The sequence below is a fragment of the Dendrobates tinctorius genome, unplaced genomic scaffold (genome assembly GCF_039654945.1).
Source record: "Dendrobates tinctorius isolate UK_male_01 unplaced genomic scaffold, ASM3965494v1 ptg000164l, whole genome shotgun sequence".
NCBI lineage: Eukaryota > Metazoa > Chordata > Amphibia > Anura > Dendrobatidae > Dendrobates > Dendrobates tinctorius.
The window spans coordinates 1,570,966-1,591,769 of NW_027361831.1; the positions used below are offsets into that span (position 1 = coordinate 1,570,966).

Here is a 20,804-nt window from a genome sequence, read left to right on the forward strand (position 1 = left end):
GAAGAATCTGTGACTTCTCTGCATTTAGTGGTTCCTACTCACCTGGGATTTTATCTGTAGAAATCCCCTCATTCAACCATTCATTGAACCACTCGGCACCACTCATATATGTCTCTGTAGTATTAATATGGGTCTGATCTTTACCCTGTAACAAAATATTGTAAAAGTCACAGACAGATGGAGAAGTCACATCTATGATCAGCTCTAATCCTGCCATCTCCACCGTTCTCATTACACAAGTATAAAACATATAATACTGGTGGATAACGCAAGACTGAGCACAAGACCTTCACAGCCGTCTACACATCATAGGGGAGATCTCATGACACCTTCTCTCCATCTACCTGATGATCCTGAGGAACATTGGGATTTTCTTCTGTAAAGTTCTGTGAAAGAAGAGGACGGGGACATCTCTCTGGTGTTGTCCTATTACTGGATAGAACTGGAGGAAACACATACAGGGACTGAATTAATTCTTTACATACAGATAATATATGTGTATTTAGTCCTGTCTATTACCTGGTGATGTGAGGGGCCGGGGAACCTCCATCATGATGTCGTTGTACAGATCTTTGAGTCCTTCTAAATACTCCCACTCCTCCATGGAGAATCAGATGTTGAAATCCTGACACCTTAAGGAACTTATATAACAACAATAGTCCAATTAAGATAAATAGGGCACTTCAACCAATGATACACAACAAATCCCACATGTCACATAGTAGGAAAAAGAAGAGATCCCACAATATAATATAATAAACAAGGTATATACTTTATTGAAAAAAATCACTAAAACCAGCGTGAAATAGCAGCAAGATTGCCATGAAGAGGACACATCGCAAAGGCCTTTATCAGGACTATATATGCACGCAGCATGGCATGTAAACATGCAATAAACATATGGTTACATGAAAAAGATATATATGTAAAGTATGCAGTGCTATTATAGTAAATGCCTAAATACGAGCTCTATAATAGAGTAATCCCCAGACACAATGGCTGTAGCAAACACCATAAAAAAGCCCATACTGCAAAGAGAGATATACCATACCATTGTTAATGAAGTCCTGATAATGCCCAGTAACTCGGCTCCATAGTAGCCATCTAATGAAACCGGTATATAATAAACCGGGTAAGGGTAAAGGAGCAGAGTAAATAAATATATCTACCTGTGGCAGAGCGGTGTCCCCACACCCTGACGCGCGTTTCGCCGCCTGCTTCTTCCGGGGGCGTGTCTATCGGCAGGGTTACCATGTTTTTAAATCGCAAATGGCCAATCATAGAGAGACGGCATTGGTAAGTTGCGGGGTCTATCGGTATAGTCGGCGTCATGCGCACCCGCCCCTCACCCCGCGTCTGCTTCCTGCCGGCGCTCAATGACGCGGCAGCCACAAGGGCTGCGCGTCAGTGTGTGAGCGTCATTGGAAACCTCGGAGTGAAAGAGGATGCGCATGCGCACCACCGATTACCTCGGCACAAGGAGAATGAAGCCACAAACGGAACCGCTCATATACCTATCGTGAAAAACATAAACCTGGGATATAGATAAATGAAAAAAGGGAGTAGGGGAACCTCCAAATCAGTATGGTATATCTCTAGTAAGCAGATGGAACACAGAAAAAACTCCTAGATGAACACGTTCCTATCTATATATTGAATTACACTCAAAAAGAAAAGAACATACAACAAAAAAAGTGACAAAAGGGTAATGTGAAAATTCTTTATATTAATATAAAAACATCAAGTGACATGAATAATAAATATGGTAAATCACCATCAATTCACAATCATAAGTGTATGTAGAAGACAAATGGAATAGTAGTGCTTATCCTTAAAAATATAAGGACTATAAAAGGACCCACCAGGGCCATAAAAAAGAGGGGAATGGGTTATTCTCCAAATAAGGAGCTCCAAAGTGACAGTGCTACGCTCAAGTAACAAGACTATACTCTTGAATTACAACTAATGTAAAGGATACATGACAATAAAAAACATGGAACATTGGACATATGCACCAACAATGGTACGAGAGACAAATACAAGATGAGGCAATATATACGATAACGATTAAGGCTTCTTCATTCAACTCCATGCTTGCATCCAAAGACGACCCCGACGTAATAATCACAGGAAAACTCTCTAGAAGGCCTAAATAAAACTAAAAAGAAATAATTAAAATCAGATCAAGAAAAACACTAAAAACAAAAACCCGCCATAAAAAGGAAATACCTCTACAAAAAGGAAGAAAAACCCATACTCTCATTCAAACCCATAGGACTAAGGGTACCTAAGCGGTAAATCCACCTGCATTCCAATTGGGCTAGATCCTTACTTAAGTTTCCTCCTCTAAAGCCCAAATCCCATTGATCAATCGCCTTCAGACGTAACCCCCGAGGATTACAATCATGATATACCTTAAAATGTCTTGGTATGCTTTTTAAAGAAGTGATATCCTCTACCGTGGCCGCTTTTTCAATATCGAGAACATGTTCTCGTACTCGCAGTTTAAACTCTCTTGTGGTGAGCCCCACATATACTTTCCCGCAAGGGCATTCCGCATGGTATATTACCCCCTTGGATGTACATGTAAGATGTTTCCAAATATGGAAAACCCTGGATCCATCAGCATTTTTGAAGGTTTTACTTTTGGTGAGATTTAAACACGCCTTACACAGGCCACATGGAAAAAACCCTGGATTAGCTACTTTCCCATTTTTTATAATTTTACCGGCATCATAATGACTATGGACCAAAAAGTCCTTAAAATTGGTTGAACGCCGTGCCACACATTGAGGTGTCTCCGGTAAGATCTATTTTAAGATAGGATCAGTTAATAAGATGTTCCAATGTCGTAGGATAATCTCCTGCACATTCTGCCACTGGCCATTGAACGTTGATATAAAACGTATCTGTGTATTATCTTCTTCTATCAATTTCCTTTTCCCACCAAACAATAGTTCGTTCCTAGGAGTGGTTGAAGCTCTTTCATACCCTCTCTGGATCATTCTACGGCTATATCCTCTATCCTTAAATCGCATGGTGAGCTCCTGACTTTGTTTTTCAAATAGAAAGGGATCCGAACAGATTCTCTTTGCCCTTAGAAATTGGCCAATGGGGATACCACGGATGGTACTTGCTGGATGGGAAGAATCAGCCATCAAATAGGAGTTAGTGGCAGTAGGTTTTCTGAATATATCCGTGTGGAGTATTCCATCCGATGATGCCTCAATCCAAATATCCAAAAATTCCAAAGACCTGCCTCTTTTAAATGTAAGTTTCACATTAATATCATTATTATTTAATTTGTGAAACAACTTTACCAAGTCCACATCCGTACCCTCCCACACAAAGAGAATATCATCGATATATCTCATCCAATTTTGTACTTTTCCCATTTCCTCCAAATTATCTCCCATGAAAATGTCCCGTTCCCACGCTCCCAAAAAAAGGTTAGCGTAGGAGGGGGCACATGAAGACCCCATAGCTGTACCTTGTAATTGGCGGTAGATTTTTCCATTAAAAGTAAACACATTATGTGTCAGAACAAATTCCAATAGGATTAAGATGAGATCCACCAGATGTCCATCAATATTGCTCGAGCGTAGAAACCAGGATGTGGCCGCCAAACCATCTTTGTGCCTTATTGAGGTATAAAGATCTTCCACGTCCGCAGTTACAAGAACCATATTATCCTCCAGTTGTACCTGGTCTATACGTTGTAAAGCCTGATTCGTATCCCTAATGAAAGATGGAAGGGTAGAGACAATAGGTTTCAAAAAATAATCTACCACATCAGAGACAATCTCACAGCGACTCCCATTTCCGGCCACAATTGGTCGTCCTGGGGGATCCAAAGGATTCTTGTGTACCTTCGGGATGAGATAGAATGTTGCCAGTCTAGGTTGGAAATCCCAAATCTTCTCCAGAAATGCTTTAGAGACTAACCCATCGCAGAATGCCTTTTCAAAAATAGAAATTAAGGTCTGTTGGAAGGAACATAGGGGGTTATACGTTAACCTCTGATAGCAAGATTTATCGTCAAGCAATTTCATAGCTTGACGTTCGTACATCTCAGTTGGCCATACAACTAAGTTACCCCCTTTATCAGCGGGCTTGATAACCACATCATTCAACATCTGTAAGTCCTTCAAAGCCAAACGTTCCTCAGTAGTTAAATTATCCTTATTATATTGATTATGTGCCAAATTTTCTATATCCCGTGTGACCATCCGGGTAAATACTTCAACCGTAGGGGATACACTTAGTGAGGGGAAAGTCCGAGACTTAACAAAAAAACCGGAGGGGACAGTACTCACCTCCTTCAATGTATTTTCCTCCAAAAGAGATTCCAAAACCTGTATGGCTTCATTTTCCTCAACCGTATCCAAGAGCAAATGGCTCCCATCTTTGGGTTTAAAATGTAATTTCTTTAAAATAATCTTGCGAGCAAAAAGGTGGAGATCCTTTATGGCAGTAAAGGCATCTAGATGAGAGGTAGGAGAAAAGGTAAGGACCTTTTCTAAGAGATCAATTTTTATTGATGTTAAGGGGTGTGAAGATAAATTAATCACCTTCAAATGATCCCTGGATTTCCTAGATCTTTGTGTACTATTGAACATCTCTGGCTGCCGCGTCATTGAGCGCCGGCAGGAAGCAGACGCGGGGTGAGGGGCGGGTGCGCATGACGCCGACTATACCGATAGACCCCGCCCCTTACCAATGCCGTCTCTCTATGATTGGCCATTTGCGATTTAAAAACATAGTAACCCCGCCGATAGACACGCCCCCGGAAGAAGCAGGCGGCGAAACGCTCGTCGGGGTGTGGGGACACCGCTCTGCCACAGGTAGATATATTTATTTACTCTGCTCCTTTACCCTTACCCGGTTTATTATATACCAGTTTCATTAGATGGCTACTATGGAGCCGAGTTACTGGGCATTATTAGGACTTCATTAACAATGGTATGGTATATCTCTCTTTGCAGTATGGGCTTTTTTATGGTGTTTGCTACTGCCATTGTGTCTGGGGATTACTCTATTATAGAGCTCGTATTTAGGCATTTACTATAATAGCACTGGATACTTTACATATATATATTTTTCATGTAACCATATGTTTATTGCATGTTTACATGCCATGCTGCATGCATATATAGTCCTGATAAAGTCCTTTGCGATGTGTCCTCTTCATGGCAATCTTGCTGCTATTTCACGCTGGTTTTAGTGATTTTTTCAATAAAGTATATACCTTGTTTATTATATTATATTGTGGGTAGAGTTGAGCGATACCGTCCGATACTTCAAAGTATCGGATCGGAATGGATCGGCCGATCTTAAAAAAAAGTATCGGTATCGCCGATTCCGATACCGGAAGTCCCATTCAAGTCTATGGGACTTCCGGTATCGGAATAAGAAAAACCCTATTTTTGCCTTGTACAGCCTCTCTGGGGTCTGTACGGGCCTTTCGGGGGGCTGTGCCGGCCTGCCAGGGGGTCTGTGCAGGCTCCGGTGGTCTGTGCCGGCCTGCCGGGGGGCTGTGACGGCCTGCCGGTGGTCTGTGCAGGCTCCGGTGGGCTGTGCCGGCCTGCCGGGGGGCTGTGCCGGCCTACCGGTGGTCTGTGCAGGCTCCAGGGGGCTGTGCCGGCCTGCCGGGGGGCTGTGCCGGCCTGCCGGTGGTCTGTGCAGGCTCCGGGGGGCTGTGCCGGCCTGCCGGGGGGCACAGACCACCGGCAGGCCGGCACAGCCCCCCGGCAGGCCGGTACAGACCCCGGGCAGTCCACACAGCCCCCCGGCAGGCCGGCACAGCCCCCCGGCAGGCCGGCAGAGACCCCCGGAAGGCCCGAAATGACGGCGCATCATGATGCGCACACACCGCGCATCATGATGACGTCAGGCTGTCAATCAACTTTGAACTTCCGATTCCGATGCCGACTTCCGATATTGAAAAAATATCGGAAGTCGGTATCGGAATTCCGATACAGCAAGTATCGGCCGATACCCGATACTTGCGGTATCGGAATGCTCAACACTAATTGTGGGATCTCTTCTTTTTCCTACTATGTGACATGTGGGATTTGTTGTGTATCATTGGTTGAAGTGCCCTATTTATCTTAATTGGACTATTGTTGTTATATTAGTGTTTGCTGTTTTTTAACAGATTGTCCAGCCATGGATTTTTTGGCCAAGAAACAGACTTGGCGCTCTAAAGCCGTGAATTTATTTAAGCAAGATGCATTGTACGTTTCCCAGGATGCCTCTACGTCTAATAAGGAACTCATGCTCAAATATAAAAATGCCCTTCATAAAAAGACTAAAATCTGGTGGAATCGAGCAGCTTTGGAAAATTATTTGGGTAAAAAAATTATCCCTAGGGGATTGAGGGTTCAGCTTTACCCTACTTTTGATTTGAATAATGATGATTTAATTACCAGATGGGTGAGTACGGCATCTAATTGTTCGCTGGACTTTATCAAAATCATCATAGAACACAATACTTTATCCCTAAAAGTGCTGGATGATGATTTGGAGGGTATTTATAAAACATTAACAAGTAGTATGACCAAGGATTCCCTTGAAGTATGGCTCAAGGATTTGGGCATAGAAGTGGATAAATGGGAAGATGAAGTCCGTAAAGGGAAACTCAAAAAATTTCTAAGGGATACTAAAGATTAAGACATGAATAAAGTATACCGTTGGCAGCAGAAGAAGTCTGATGGTGGTTCTACACAGAGATCTCAGGAAGTTTCTGATGTGTCTAGTGCATCTGGGAGTGAAAGTAGTAGGTCCTATAATGGAGCAATAACACAGAGGGATTTCCAATTAAGAAGTGGAGCAAAACGAAAATATCCAGAGATGTTCAATAGGACACAAAGATCTAGGAAATCCAGGGATCATTTGAAGGTGATTAATTTATCTTCACACCCCTTAACATCAATACAAATTGATCTCTTAGAAAAGGGTCTTACCTTTTCTCCTACCTCTCATCTAGATGCCTTTACTGCCATAAAGGATCTCCACCTTTTTGCTCGCAAGATTATTTTAAAGAAATTACATTTTAAACCCAAAGATGGGAGCCATTTGCTCTTGGATACGGTTGAGGAAAATGAAGCCATACAGGTTTTGGAATCTCTTTTGGAGGAAAATACATTGAAGGAGGTGAGTACTGTCCCCTCCGGTTTTTTTGTTAAGTCTCGGACTTTCCCCTCACTAAGTGTATCCCCTACGGTTGAAGTATTTACCCGGATAGTCATACGGGATATAGAAAATTTGGCACATAATCAATATAATAAGGATAATTTAACTACTGAGGAATGTTTGGCTTTGAAGGACTTACAGATGTTGAATGATGTGGTTATCAAGCCCGCTGATAAAGGGGGTAACTTAGTTGTATGGCCAACTGAGATGTACGAACGTCTAGCTATGAAATTTCTTGACGATAAATCTTGCTATCAGAGGTTAACGTATAACCCAGTATGTTCCTTCCAACAGACCTTAATTTCTATTTTTGAAAAGGTGTTCTGTGATGGGTTAGTCTCTAAAGCATTTCTGGAGAAGATTCGGGATTTCCAACCTAGACTGGCAACATTCTATCTCATCCCGAAGGTACACAAGAATCCTTTGGATCCCCCAGGACGACCAATTGTGGCCGGAAATGGGAGTCTCTGTGAGATTGTCTCTGATGTGGTAGATTATTTTTTGAAACCTATTGTCTCTACCCTTCCATCTTTCATTAGGGATACGAATCAGGCTTTACAACGTATAGACCAGGTACAACTGGAGGATAATATGGTTCTTGTAACTGCGGACGTGGAAGATCTTTATACCTCAATAAGGCACAAAGATGGTTTGGCGGCCACATCCTGGTTTCTACGCTCGAGCAATATTGATGGACATCTGGTGGATCTCATCTTAATCCTATTGGAATTTGTTCTGACACATAATGTGTTTACTTTTAATTGAAAAATCTACCTCCAATTACAAGGTACAGCTATGGGGGCTTCATGTGCCCCCTCCTACGCTAACCTTTTTTTGGGAGCGTGGGAACGGGACATTTTCATGGGAGATAATTTGGAGGAAATGGGAAAAGTACAAAATTGGATGAGATATATCGATGATATTCTCTTTGTGTGGGAGGGTACGGATGTGGACTTGGTAAAGTTGTTTCACAAATTAAATAATAATGATATTAATGTGAAACTTACATTTAAAAGAGGCAGGTCTTTGGAATTTTTGGATATTTGGATTGAGGCATCATCGGATGGAATACTCCACACGGATATATTCAGAAAACCTACTGCCACTAACTCCTATTTGATGGCTGATTCTTCCCATCCAGCAAGTACCATCCGTGGTATCCCCATTGGCCAATTTCTAAGGGCAAAGAGAATCTGTTCGGATCCCTTTCTATTTGAAAAACAAAGTCAGGAGCTCACCATGCGATTTAAGGATAGAGGATATAGCCGTAGAATGATCCAGAGAGGGTATGAAAGAGCTTCAACCACTCCTAGGAACGAACTATTGTTTGGTGGGAAAAGGAAATTGATAGAAGAAGATAATACACAGGTACGTTTTATATCAACGTTCAATGGCCAGTGGCAGAATGTGCAGGAGATTATCCTACGACATTGGAACATCTTATTAACTGATCCTATCTTAAAACAGATCTTACCGGAGACACCTCAATGTGTGGCACGGCGTTCAGCCAATTTTAAGGACCTTTTGGTCCATAGTCATTATGATGCCGGTAAAATTATAAAAAATGGGAAAGTAGCTAATCCAGGGTTTTTTCCATGTGGCCTGTGTAAGGCGTGTTTAAATCTCACCAAGAGTAAAACCTTCAAAAATGCTGATGGATCCAGGGTTTTCCATATTTGGAAGCATCTTAGGCTAGTTTCACACTTGCTTTTTTTTCCAGCGCGTTTTTCCCGCAAAAAAACGCATTGAAAAAACGCATACATAAGCATACAACTGCTGCGTTTTTTTCAAGCATTTTTATGAGCATGCATGAAAAAAACGCAGCGTTTTTATGCGTTTGTATGCGTTTTTAGCGCGTTTTTACCGCGTTTGCGTTTTTTTCCAACATTTTTAGGTGGCCCCTCACACTACCCAAACCATGACTTTACTAACCCTAACCCTGACCCTAACCCTAACCCTAACCCTGACCCTAACCCTTAACCAAATCATACTTAACCCTAACCCAAACCCTAAACCCTAACTAACCCTAACCCTAACCCTAACCCTGACCCTAACCCTAACCCTGACCCTAACCCTTAACAAAACCATACTTAACCCTAACCCTGACCCTAACCCTAACCCTAACCCTAACCCTAATCCTGACCCTAACCCTGACCCTAACCCTAACCCTGACCCTAACCCTTAACCAAACCATACTTAACCCTAACCCTAACCCTAACCCTGACCCTAACCCTTAACAAAACCATACTTAACCCTAATCCTGACCCTAACCCTGACCCTAACCCTTAACCAAACCATACTAAACCCTAACCCTGACCCAAAACCCAACCCTAACCCTGACCCTGACCCTAACCCTAACCCTAAACCCCCTTAACTAACCCTAACTCTAACTCAAACTCCTAAATTCCATGGTTAAAAAAAAAAAAACGCATATGCAAAAAAACGCTTACATGAGCATGCCAGTGCGCACATATGCGCATCCATAGGCTATAATGGCCATTTTTAGCGCAAAACGTGCGCATATGTGCGCATGCGCTTTTTTGCAGGGCCAAAAAATGCAACATGATGCGTCTGGAAAATCCAATCGCACACCCCAAAAAAACGCAGCGCATGAAAATCGCATACATGCGCTTACAAGCGCGCAGGTATGCGCACCCATGTTAAATATAGGGGAAAAAACGCATGCGCAGGTTAGCGTTTTTTTCCAGCGCTAAAAAACGCAAATGTGAAACCAGCCTTACATGTACATCCAAGGGGGTAATATACCATGTGGAATGCCCTTGCGGGAAAGTATATGTGGGGCTCACCACAAGAGAGTTTAAACTGCGAGTACGAGAACATGTTCTCGATATTGAAAAAGCGGCCACGGTAGAGGATATCACTTCTTTAAAAAGCATACCAAGACATTTTAAGGTATATCATGATTGTAATCCTCCGGAGTTAAGTCTGAAGGCGATTGATCAATGGGATTTGGGCTTTAGAGGAGGAAACTTAAGGAATGCTCTAGCCCAATTGGAATGCAGGTGGGTTTACCGCTTAGGTACCCTTAGTCCTATGGGTTTGAATGAGAGTATGGGTTTTTCTTCCTTTTTGTAGAGGTATTTCCTTTTTATGGCGGGTTTTTGTTTTTAGTGTTTTTCTTGATCTGATTTTAATTATTTCTTCTTAGTTTTATTTAGGCCTTCTAGAGAGTTTTCCTGTGATTATTACGTCGGGGTCGCCTTTGGATGCAAGCATGGAGTTGAATGAAGAAGCCTTAATCGTTATCGTATATATTGCCTCATCTTGTATTTGTCTCTCGTACCATTGTTGGTGCATATGTCCAATGTTCCATGTTTTTTATTGTCATGTATCCTTCACATTAGTTGTAATTCAAGAGTATAGTCTTGTTACTTGAGCGTAGCACTGTCACTTTGGAGCTCCTTACTTGGAGAATAACCCATTCCCCTCTTTTTTATGGCCCTGGTGGGTCCTTTTATAGTCCTTATATTTTTAAGGATAAGCACTACTATTCCATTTGTCTTCTACATACACTTATGATTGTGAATTGATGGTGATTTACCATATTTATTATTCATGTCACTTGATGTTTTTATATTAATATGAAGAATTTTCACATTACCCTTTTGTCACTTTTTTTGTTGTATGTTCTTTTCTCTTTGAGTGTAATTCAATATATAGATAGGAACGTATTCATCTAGTGGTTTTTTCTGTGTTCCATCTGCTCACTAGAGATATACCATACTGATTTGGAGGTTCCCCTACTCCCTTTTTTCATTTATCTATATCCCAGGTTTATGTTTTTCACGATAGGTATATGAGCGGTTCCGTTTGTGGCTTCATTCTCCTTGTGCCGAGGTAATCGGTGGTGCGCATGCGCATCCTCTTTCACTCCGAGGTTTCCAATGACGCTCACACACTGACGCGCAGCCCTTGTGGCTGCCGCGTCATTGAGCGCCGGCAGGAAGCAGATGCGGGGTGAGGGGCGGGTGCGCATGACGCCGACTATACCGATAGACCCCGCCCCTTACCAATGCCGTCTCTCTATGATTGGCCATTTGCGATTTAAAAACATGGTAACCCCGCCGATTGACACACCCCCAGAAGAAGCAGGCGGCAAAACGCGCGTTGGGGTGTGGGGACACCGCTCTGCCACAGGTAGATATATTTATTTACTCTGCTCCTTTACCCTTACCCGGTTTATTATATACCGGTTTCATTAGATGGCTACTATGGAGCCGAGTTACTGGGCATTATTAGGACTTCATTAACAATGGTATGGTATATCTCTCTTTGCAGTATGGGCTTTTTTATGGTGTTTGCTACAGCCATTGTGTCTGGGGATTACTCTATTATAGAGCTCGTATTTAGGCATTTACTTTAATAGCACTGCATACTTTACATATATATCTTTTTCATGTAACCATATGTTTATTGCATGTTTACATGCCATGCTGCGTGCATATATAGTCCTGATAAAGGCCTTTGCGATGTGTCCTCTTCATGGCAATCTTTCTGCTATTTCACGCTGGTTTTAGTGATTTTTTCAAAAAAGTATATACCTTGTTTATTATATTATATTGTGGGATCTCTTCTTTTTCCTACTATGTGACATGTGGGATTTGTTGTGTACCTTAAGGAACTTGACACATGCAATGATACAGGTCATCACTCTGATCTTTTCATAAAGCAACTGATTAGAAGAAAGGGTTACAGGTTTGCCAAGACTCACCAGGAAATACAGAGACTGACATGGGACCTAACCAAAGAAAACCTATATATTTTAAGTCACACACACACCAAGCAGTTTCTTACTCGGAGTCTTTACCTGAATACGTTTCTCATAGACTCATCTTCCATAACGCTAATTCTCATCTCAATTACAAACACTGGAATCGGCATTAGCAATACTGCAGGAGATATTCATTACACATGACATGAGGACGACATCTTCATTTTTCACTATGGTTTTATAAACATATTGGGCCAGATTCGTCACTGACTACATCACCACCACCACCCCTTCATGACCGGAGGTATTTTTGGTTTTGCATTTTCGTTTTTTGCTACCCTTCTTCCCAGAGCCATAACTGTTTTTTTTCGGTCAATATGGCCATATTAGGACCTGTTTTTTGCGGAATAAGTTGTACTTTTGAACGACACCATTGTTTTTAACATATTGTGTTCTGTTAAATGGGAAAAAAAATTCAAAGTGCGGTGAAATTGCAAAAAAGTGCAATCCCACAGTTGTTTTCAGTTTTGCTTTTTTACTAGGTTCACTAAATGATAAAACTGACCTGCCATTATGATTCTCAAGGTCATTACGATTTCACGGACATCAAACATGTCTAGGTTCTTTTTTATCTAAGCGGTGAAAAAAAATTTCAAACTTTGTTTAAAAAAAGTGGCATTTTCCTATACCCATAGCGTCTCCATTTTTCGTGATCTCGGCAAAACCTTCCAAATGCAAACACCACACCTCAAATCAACTCCAGGCCTTTTATCTGCTTAATTGAGAATGACATAACGAAGGGATTGCCCACACCTGTCCATGAAATAGCCTTGGAGTCAGTTGTCCAATTACTTTTGGTCCCTTTAAAAACAGGGTGGCACATGTTAAGGAGCTGAAACTCCTAAACCCTTCATCCAATTTTAATGTGGATACCCTCAAATGAAAGCTGAAAGTCAGAACTTCAACTGCATCTGAATTGTTTTGTTTAAAATTCATTGTGGTAATGTCTAGAACCAAAATTAGAAAAATGTTGTCTCTGTCCAAATGTATATGGACCTAACTGTACGAGCACAGACCACCGGGTGGCGCTCATAGAAATCTGGCACTGACAATCATAGAGGTCTCAAGGAGACCTCTGGTTGTCATGCCAACCCATCGGTGAGCCGCGATCATGTGACAGGGGTCACTGATGGGCGGATATCTGACACAATAGCCAGAAATGCATGTTAAATGGTCCTGTCAGCATTTGCCAGCAGCATTTAACGAGTTAACAGCCGCCGGAGGATCGCGATTACTCCCACGGCTGTTAGCGGAATATGTCAGCTGTTCAAAACAGCTGACGTGCTGGAAAAGGCGTGGGCTCACCGCCGGAGCCTGAATAAAACATGGTCCAATTATGGATAGAATAATGGGTCAAATAAATGTTTGCAGTGTTCCATGGGGTATAATCTTTTATTGTGTTAGGTCAGGCAGATGCCATCTATATTACATAGAAAATATCTGTCTGAAACTGGAGCTAGCTCCGATAGCTGTAGTTTCATTATTTAAATTGTGCCAGTGACTGTGTGCTGCTGAATATCTTCTAACTGCAATGTTAGTCCTCCTGTGAAGCTCACTTACAGGTTTAGCTTCATGGGAGAAGCGAGATTTTGCTTTAAATGTATTCTAAAATACCATAGTAATGCAGTATATACACTGCTCAAAAAAATAAAAGAGAACACTTAAACAACACAATCTAACTCCAAGTCAATCACACTTCAGTGAAATCAACCTGTCCAGTTATGAAGCAACATAGATTGTGAATCAATTTCTCCTGCTGCTGTGCAAATGGACCAGACAACAGGTAGAAATGATAGGAAATTCGCAAGCCAACCCCTATAAAGGAGTGGTTCTGCAGGGTGTGATCACAGACCATTTCTCTGTTGTCATCATCTTTTTGGCTGTTGGTTTGGTCACTTTGCATTTTGTCATTGCTCTTATTATTATTATTATTATTATGCATTTATATAGCGCCATTTATTCCATGGCGCTTTACATGTGAAAAGGGGAAATATAGACAAGTGTAATATATACAAGAGTAATAAACAAGTGTAAGACAAGGGACACACAAGTACATAAGGAGAGGGGACCCTGCCCGCGAGGGCTCACAGTCTACAGGGATGGGTGAGGATACAGTAGGAGAGGGTAGAGCAGGTCGTGCGGTGGTTCAGTAGACCGAGGATCATTGCAGGCTTGTCGGAACAGGTGGGTCTTCAGGTTCTTCTTGAAGGTTTCCGTTGATGGTGAGAGTCTGATGTGTTGCGGTAGGGAGTTCCAGAGTATGGGGGAAGCACGGGAGAAGTCTTGTATGCGGTTGTGGGAAGAAGAGATAAGGGGGGAGTAGAGAAGGAGATCTTGGGACGATCGAAGGTTGCGTCCGGGTAGGTACCTAGAGACCATGTCACAGATGTATGGAGGAGACAGGTTGTGGATGGCTTTGTATGTCATGGTTAGGGTTTTGAATTGGATCCTCTGGGCAATAGGAAGCCAGTGAAGGGCCTGGCATAGGGGAGAGGCTAGGGAATTGTGGGGAGGCAGGTGGATTAGTCGGGCAGCAGAGTGTAGGATGGACTGGAGCGGTGCTAGAGTGCTAGAGGGGAGGCCAGAGAGTAGGAGGTTGCAGTAGTCGAGGCGGGAGATGATAAGAGCGTGCACTAGTGTTTTTCTGGTTTCGTGGTTGAGGAATGAGCGGATCCGGGAAATATTTTTGAGTTTGAGGCAGCAGGAGGAGGCGAGGGCTTGGATATGTGGTTTGAAAGAGAGCGCAGAGTCGAGGATCACCCCAAGGCACTGGGCATGCGGGACTGGGGAAAGAGAGCAGCCGTTGACATTGATGGATAGGTCTGGTGGAGGGGTAGAGTAAGATGGGGAAAGATGATGAATTCTGTTTTGTCCATGTTCAGTTTGAGAAAGCGAGCAGAGAAGAAGGATGCTCTTATCCCTAGAAGTACAGTAGCATGAGGAAGTGTCTACTGTATATCCCACAGAAGTTGCTGAGGTCAAGATGGCACTTCAATGCGAGCTGTGGCAAGAAGGGTAGCTGTGTCTGTCAGCACAGTGTCCAGAGCATGGAGCAGATACCAGGAGATAGGCCAGTACACCTGGAGAAGTGGAGGGGGCCGTAGAAGGGCAACAACCCAGCAGCGTGACCGCTACCTCCTCCTTTGTGCAAGGAGGAACAGTGCCAGAGCCCTGCAAAATGACCTCCAGCAGGCCACTAACATCCATGTGTCTGATCAAACTGTCAGAAACAGGCTCTATGAGGGTGGCATGAGGGCCTGATGTTCACAAGTGGGTGTTGTGCTTAGAGTCCAACACCGTGCAGGGTGATTGGCATTTGCCAGAGAACACAAAGACTGGCAAATTTGAAATTGGTGCCTTGTGCTCTTCACAAATTTACAATGAGCACTGATATATGCTACTAGTAGTTCAGGCAGCATGCATCAGCTTTCAGGCTTCCTTTAAGTGGGGTTTCTCACTACAGTAATGCCAAGCATGTGTGTGGTAAATGCAGTTTTGGCACACAGAGGGGCTCAGCAGGGAGTGGAGAGTATTTGGAAACACAGATTTCGGTGGACTTGATATTGGAGGTGAGGGGTACTAAAAAAAATCATCTGTTTTTCACAAAATATTAATTTTTCTTTGGTTATCATCTGTGTCTCCATAAGTATTCTTTTTCCTAAGATTGAACAATGGTTGACTTTCACTCGTTGAGTGTCTTGCTGCACAATGTCTCCTTTTTCTTAGAATTTTCAATTCCAGCCAAGGACAAACTGTTTACGGTCATTTTTGAGACATATTCCAGGAGTCATGGTGGTGTCGTGTGACCTGTCAAGTGATCGTGATGTCACCACAGGCCTTGTACTCTGGGAAACGTCAGAACTTTTGGTGAGGGCCTGGCATTGAAAAAGGGGAGTTCAAAAAAGGACAAGAATCCTGGTAACTGAACCTTCCCAATCAGAGTGATAGAAGCGCTCATCGACCAGTGTTATCTAAGTGGGACGGAGAGCCAGTGACCCTGCACCTACCAAGCTGAGCTGCCAGATAAGTTCTCCTATGTCCAACTGTGTGTGTGTTCCTGGTGATGGTAGAAGTGACTCCTGTCCTGTCAGAAGTCCCAGCAGAAGAGGGGGCAGGGAGGTGTCTGCTGGGACTGTGCTGCTGTGAGCAGGAGAAGCTGCAGTTCAGAGTGTGGATCATCTTCATTTCCTCCAACATAAAGCGTGTGGATCACCCTCCAGGGCAGTGGGAATACTCTGTACCGGGCCGGTTCTTAAAGGGATGTGTCTCAGCGGCAGTGACCCGGTCCGTGGGCCTAGGCATCCAATAAAAGGGGATAATTACAAGGGATTAAAGAGTTTGTAATAAAGTTCTCCACCTGTGGTTTCTGGTCAGAGGTGACCAGCGCTGCAGTGCAGATTCTCTGGGACTGGTGGTGATGCAGCAGAGTTGGTATAGCTCTCCACAGTCAGAGCTTTGTCCCAGGGCAGATTTAGAAGATGGTAATGTTGGTAGATGTAGAGTGGGTGTTTAGTGATGATAGATGTAGCAGAGTTGGACGGGTGATGCAGGAATAATTAGAGGACACAGCTGGGTGCAGTTCCAAAGCTTTACTCACAGTTCTGGCTGTAGCACAGATGCCCGATTGGTGCCGTGTCCTCCAGGTGAGGGGTCCAGCAAACTCCCAGGTAGTTTGGGATACACCTTTTCAGGACTCCTCTCAGTGTGTGCTTTTCCAGGCCGTGTCACTGTGTTGCTTTCTGGCCTCTCCTACCCCAACACCTCACAGTCAGTGTCCCAGGCCAGCAGCCGCGGACCTTGTTAGATAACATACTCTCTGCGTTCCCTCGCTCCTCTATGGCTGCCTTTCCGACAAAGATAACTGTGGCTCATGCCAAGACACCTACAGGTGCCTCTGCCTCCAGCTCGCTAGTTGAGTCTGATGATCTCTCCACTAGGCTAAGGTGCCGGTACCCCACTGCGACCTGGTCTCTCCAGTACTGGATAGGGCCCCACGGGTGGCATCCGCACTCCCTGTGCCCCCGAGACCCCTTCTACTCCCCTCTGGGAGCTTCTTTCTGTCTCTTTCCTTCTGTAGCTCCTCCTAAGGGAGCTGCTTCAGCACACGTCTGTTACTTTCACCTCATGTTCTGCCTCACTCTGCACTGTTCTTCCCGCTCTCCTCCTGTTACACCCCACCCACCTCCCAACACCTTTTCCTACCCAGCAGGGCTGCCAGTGAGAAGGGACGGAACCCTGCTGTGTGATATGTGCTGGGATGCAGGTTTTGGAGTTCTGTGGAATGCTCCTGTAGCGCCCCCAGGAGTATGGTCGCCACACTGGCTTTGCCTTCCTCCAAGGGAGGGTAATGCCAGGCTTGGAGGCAATGATGGGTCTCTCTCGCAGTCAATCCATACATGCAACACAGTTCCACTCCAGGCCAGCAGGGGGAAGTCTGAACCAGGATTAAGGGGAGAAGTGCTCTCTGAGGGCCCAGAAGGAGGGGAGGTCAGTTAGTCTGCGGTGGGTGAAGTGAGCAGACGTGGAGAGAGAAGCTGGAGGTTGAGCTGCAGAAGGCGAGCTCCCTCAGCGTGAGAGCGCAAGAACTGGAGCCTGGTCTCCACGGTAGTACAGATACTAACGGTCCTGCCACAGACACCAGAGGAGTAGGAGACTGTAAATGCACTGCTCCCCCATCTAAGACTTGAGGGCACAACAGCAGCTTGGATAGAGAGCCAGGACTGAGAACAGGAGTCCCAGAGAAAGGCTACAGCTGTCTGCCGTGCAAGTAAGGTTCTTGAGAACATCTGACAGGAGGAACTTCATACTAGCTCAGCACTGGAGATCCCTTAACTAAGTGCCAGGAAAGGAGACTGCACAGCCCGTCTGTTGAGAGAGAATCCCTGAATTGCTTCCAGGCTAGCCTGTTCCGTTACCATCTGTAATCAGGACTCTGGACTGCAGTTATCAAGTAAAGGTACAGAAATTGCACCCCGTTATGTCTTGTCTGCTTCCTACCCTGTCGGCACTGCTACATCCCCATGCCAACGGCATCTACACTGCCCTGGGACTTTAGCTTCACCTGTGGGGAGCTTTTACATCTTTGCTGCACCATACCATCAGTCCCAGTGGATCTGCATGCAGCGTCGGCTTACAACTCACTTGCCGAACACCACAACCAATACATTAACCACCAGTACTTGGGCGCCCAGGGCCATGGACCGGGTCACCGCCACCGCAACACATCCCCCTGACACCGGCCCGGTACCGAGTACCCCACAGCCCTGGAAGGGCGACCCACTCCCTCATTACCTGAGAGTGGGGTACCACACCTCTGGGTGAGGTGTAGTACCTCTTTGGTGACTGAACCCTCATGGGTGCCACATGTGCATTTGACGTGTGCTGTCTGTGAGATTTGTATGTGTTTATATGGACGCTTATTGTCCTGCATACATGTGCTGTATGTAATGTGTATCTACTGAGCATTTGTTTGGAAGAGTGTGTGTGTTTATTATACTTTGTGTGTGCTATGTATGTATAAGTGTGTATTTTTATATATTTTATTGTATCTTATACTATTAACATACAGTATATGCATATAGCAAGGCACAGCAGTCAGAACTTTCTCATCTTTATATAGCATCACTATATGACATCTGGCTTTTTGGTGTCTATAAGGCAATGTTCACATGCTGCAAAATGGGAAAAATATATTCAGCTTTTAGGAAATTTATCTGAAAAGGTCTGTGGCGCCCCTGAGGCTGTCGCCACAGAGGTACTGCACCTTCTCCTAAGGTGCAGTGCCCCACCATCCAGGTAAGGTGGGAACTCCTGACCACACTCCAACACTCGCAACCCCCACAACAGGGTAGTTCAGCACTACCACATTGCGGCTCCATGCTCAGAGGGTAGCAGAGCACCTTTGGTGGTTCCCTGCTTGGAACACTGGACGTGCTGGGAGGTGGGTGGAGTTAAGATACATAAAAGAGTGGGGATGTTTAGGATGACAGGACAGTCTGAGGTCAGTCTGACAAAAGGTCAGAGAGGAAAGAAGTCACTCAGACAGGAGTGAGGATCCCTGGAAGAAGGGATGGAGGAAGGAGTGCTGCAGCTGCCTCAGTGATCTGAGCCAGCTGGCATGAGGAAAGGAAGAGAAGGAGAAAGACATAGAACTGAAACCCTAAGATTCCATAAGAAAGAAAGACAAGTACGGAACGAAGGAGAAAAGAGAACAGAGAGGAAGTGGGTTAGGAGAGAACCCTGCCTATAGGTTCTAAGCGCAAGGCCAGGGCCCGGTCCCCGAGGTTGTATGGACACTTATGGTTCTGCAGCAGACACCAGTGGAGTAGTCGGCTGTAAATGCACTACTCCCATCTAAGACTTGGAGCACAACAGCAACTGAATAGAGAGCTGGGACTCAGGAGAAGGGAGTCCCTGAAGCAGGCTACAGCTGTCTGCCGTACAAGGAGGGTTCTTGGGAATATTAGTCAGGAGGAACTCCAGTGTAACTCAGTACTAGGAGATCTTCACACTTTAAGGCACTATAGAGGAGACGTTCAGAAAGGTACATGTTGGCGGAGTGGTGGAAGAGAGAGTCCTATCTTGCCTGGAGTTTGACTGAGTCTCTGACCCGGAGGACACGGCACGGAGGCAGGCACCTGTGTGTACTACGGACTGTGAGTAAAGCTTTGGAACTGCAAGCCCTGGTGTCCTCCATTCATTTGTGCGCTAACACACTCAGCACCGCTACATCTGGGTACCAGCATCCACACCGCTTATGCCTCTCCTCTAATTTCACATCTACACTGCCCTGGGGCTACAGCTTCACCTGTGGGGAGCTACACCATCTAGGCTGCAGCTGCTACACACCACCAGCCCCAGAGGATCTGCATGCAGCGTCGGCTTAACATCTCATTTGCCAAACACCACAGGTGGCGTCACGAACTATTCATATAAACCAATACATTAACCACCATTACTTGGGCACCCAGGGCCACGGACCGGGTCACCACTGCTGTGACACATCCCCCTGACACCTGCTCGGTACCGAGTACCCCGCAGCCCTGGGAGGGCGACCCAGGTCAAAGACTTCTTATAAAACTGAGTAAACTGATGGTATCCAAGGAAAAGAGGGGTAAACATGCCAGACATAAGGCTATGTGCACACAGAGTTTTTTGCCTCTGCGGATTTTGTAGTGAAAACCGCAGATAAATCCGCAGGACTAAAGTCCGGCGGTTTTGCACCTCATAATGGATGAGGTGTGAAACCGCAGCGTTTCTGGACAAAAGAATTGACATGCTGCGGATTGTAAACCGCAGCAAAACCGCGCGGAAAAATCCGCAGCATGTGCACAGCGTTTTCCAGTTTACCATTGCAAACAATGGTACTGTACAACGCACCTAAATCTGCTGCGGACCCGCAGCTGTAGAAACGCTGCGGATCCGCAGCAGAATCTGTACCGTGTGCACATACCCTAAGAGGATATAATCTAGCGTGTATTTCTCGTCACATAGTAGATTGGTTTAAAGACACTAAAGTAATGGGTTTTGAGGTACGGTCCTGAAAAAATTGTATGCATATCCGTGGGCCTTATTACACACGCCACAAAGCCTAATGCCAAAAAAAAATTAAAAATTCAATAGTGTACCGAGACACAATAGCCACATGGAAGGAACTGGAGAAATCCAGCGTTACAACAAATAGAAGAGAAAAAACTATTTCAGGAATGGAGGGTGAAAAGAGATCCACAAAATTGCTACTCTACTGCAAGATGAAGAAAATAGGTGGCTGAGTAGGGAAGAGATAATATCTAAATTCAAGCTAAGTGAACAGCAATTC

At 44.5% G+C, this 20,804-nt stretch overlaps 1 protein-coding gene across 1 annotated transcript in view; it reads right to left on the minus strand.

The window, feature by feature from the left end:
• Positions 1 to 20,804, minus strand: part of LOC141052906 (oocyte zinc finger protein XlCOF7.1-like) — a 160,646-nt gene that overhangs the window by 54,613 nt on the left and 85,229 nt on the right. The window contains exon 6 of the mRNA XM_073550226.1: positions 12,685 to 12,691. Coding sequence (XP_073406327.1) covers positions 12,685 to 12,691 — 7 coding nt within the window. The remainder of the gene's footprint in view (positions 1 to 12,684; positions 12,692 to 20,804) is intronic.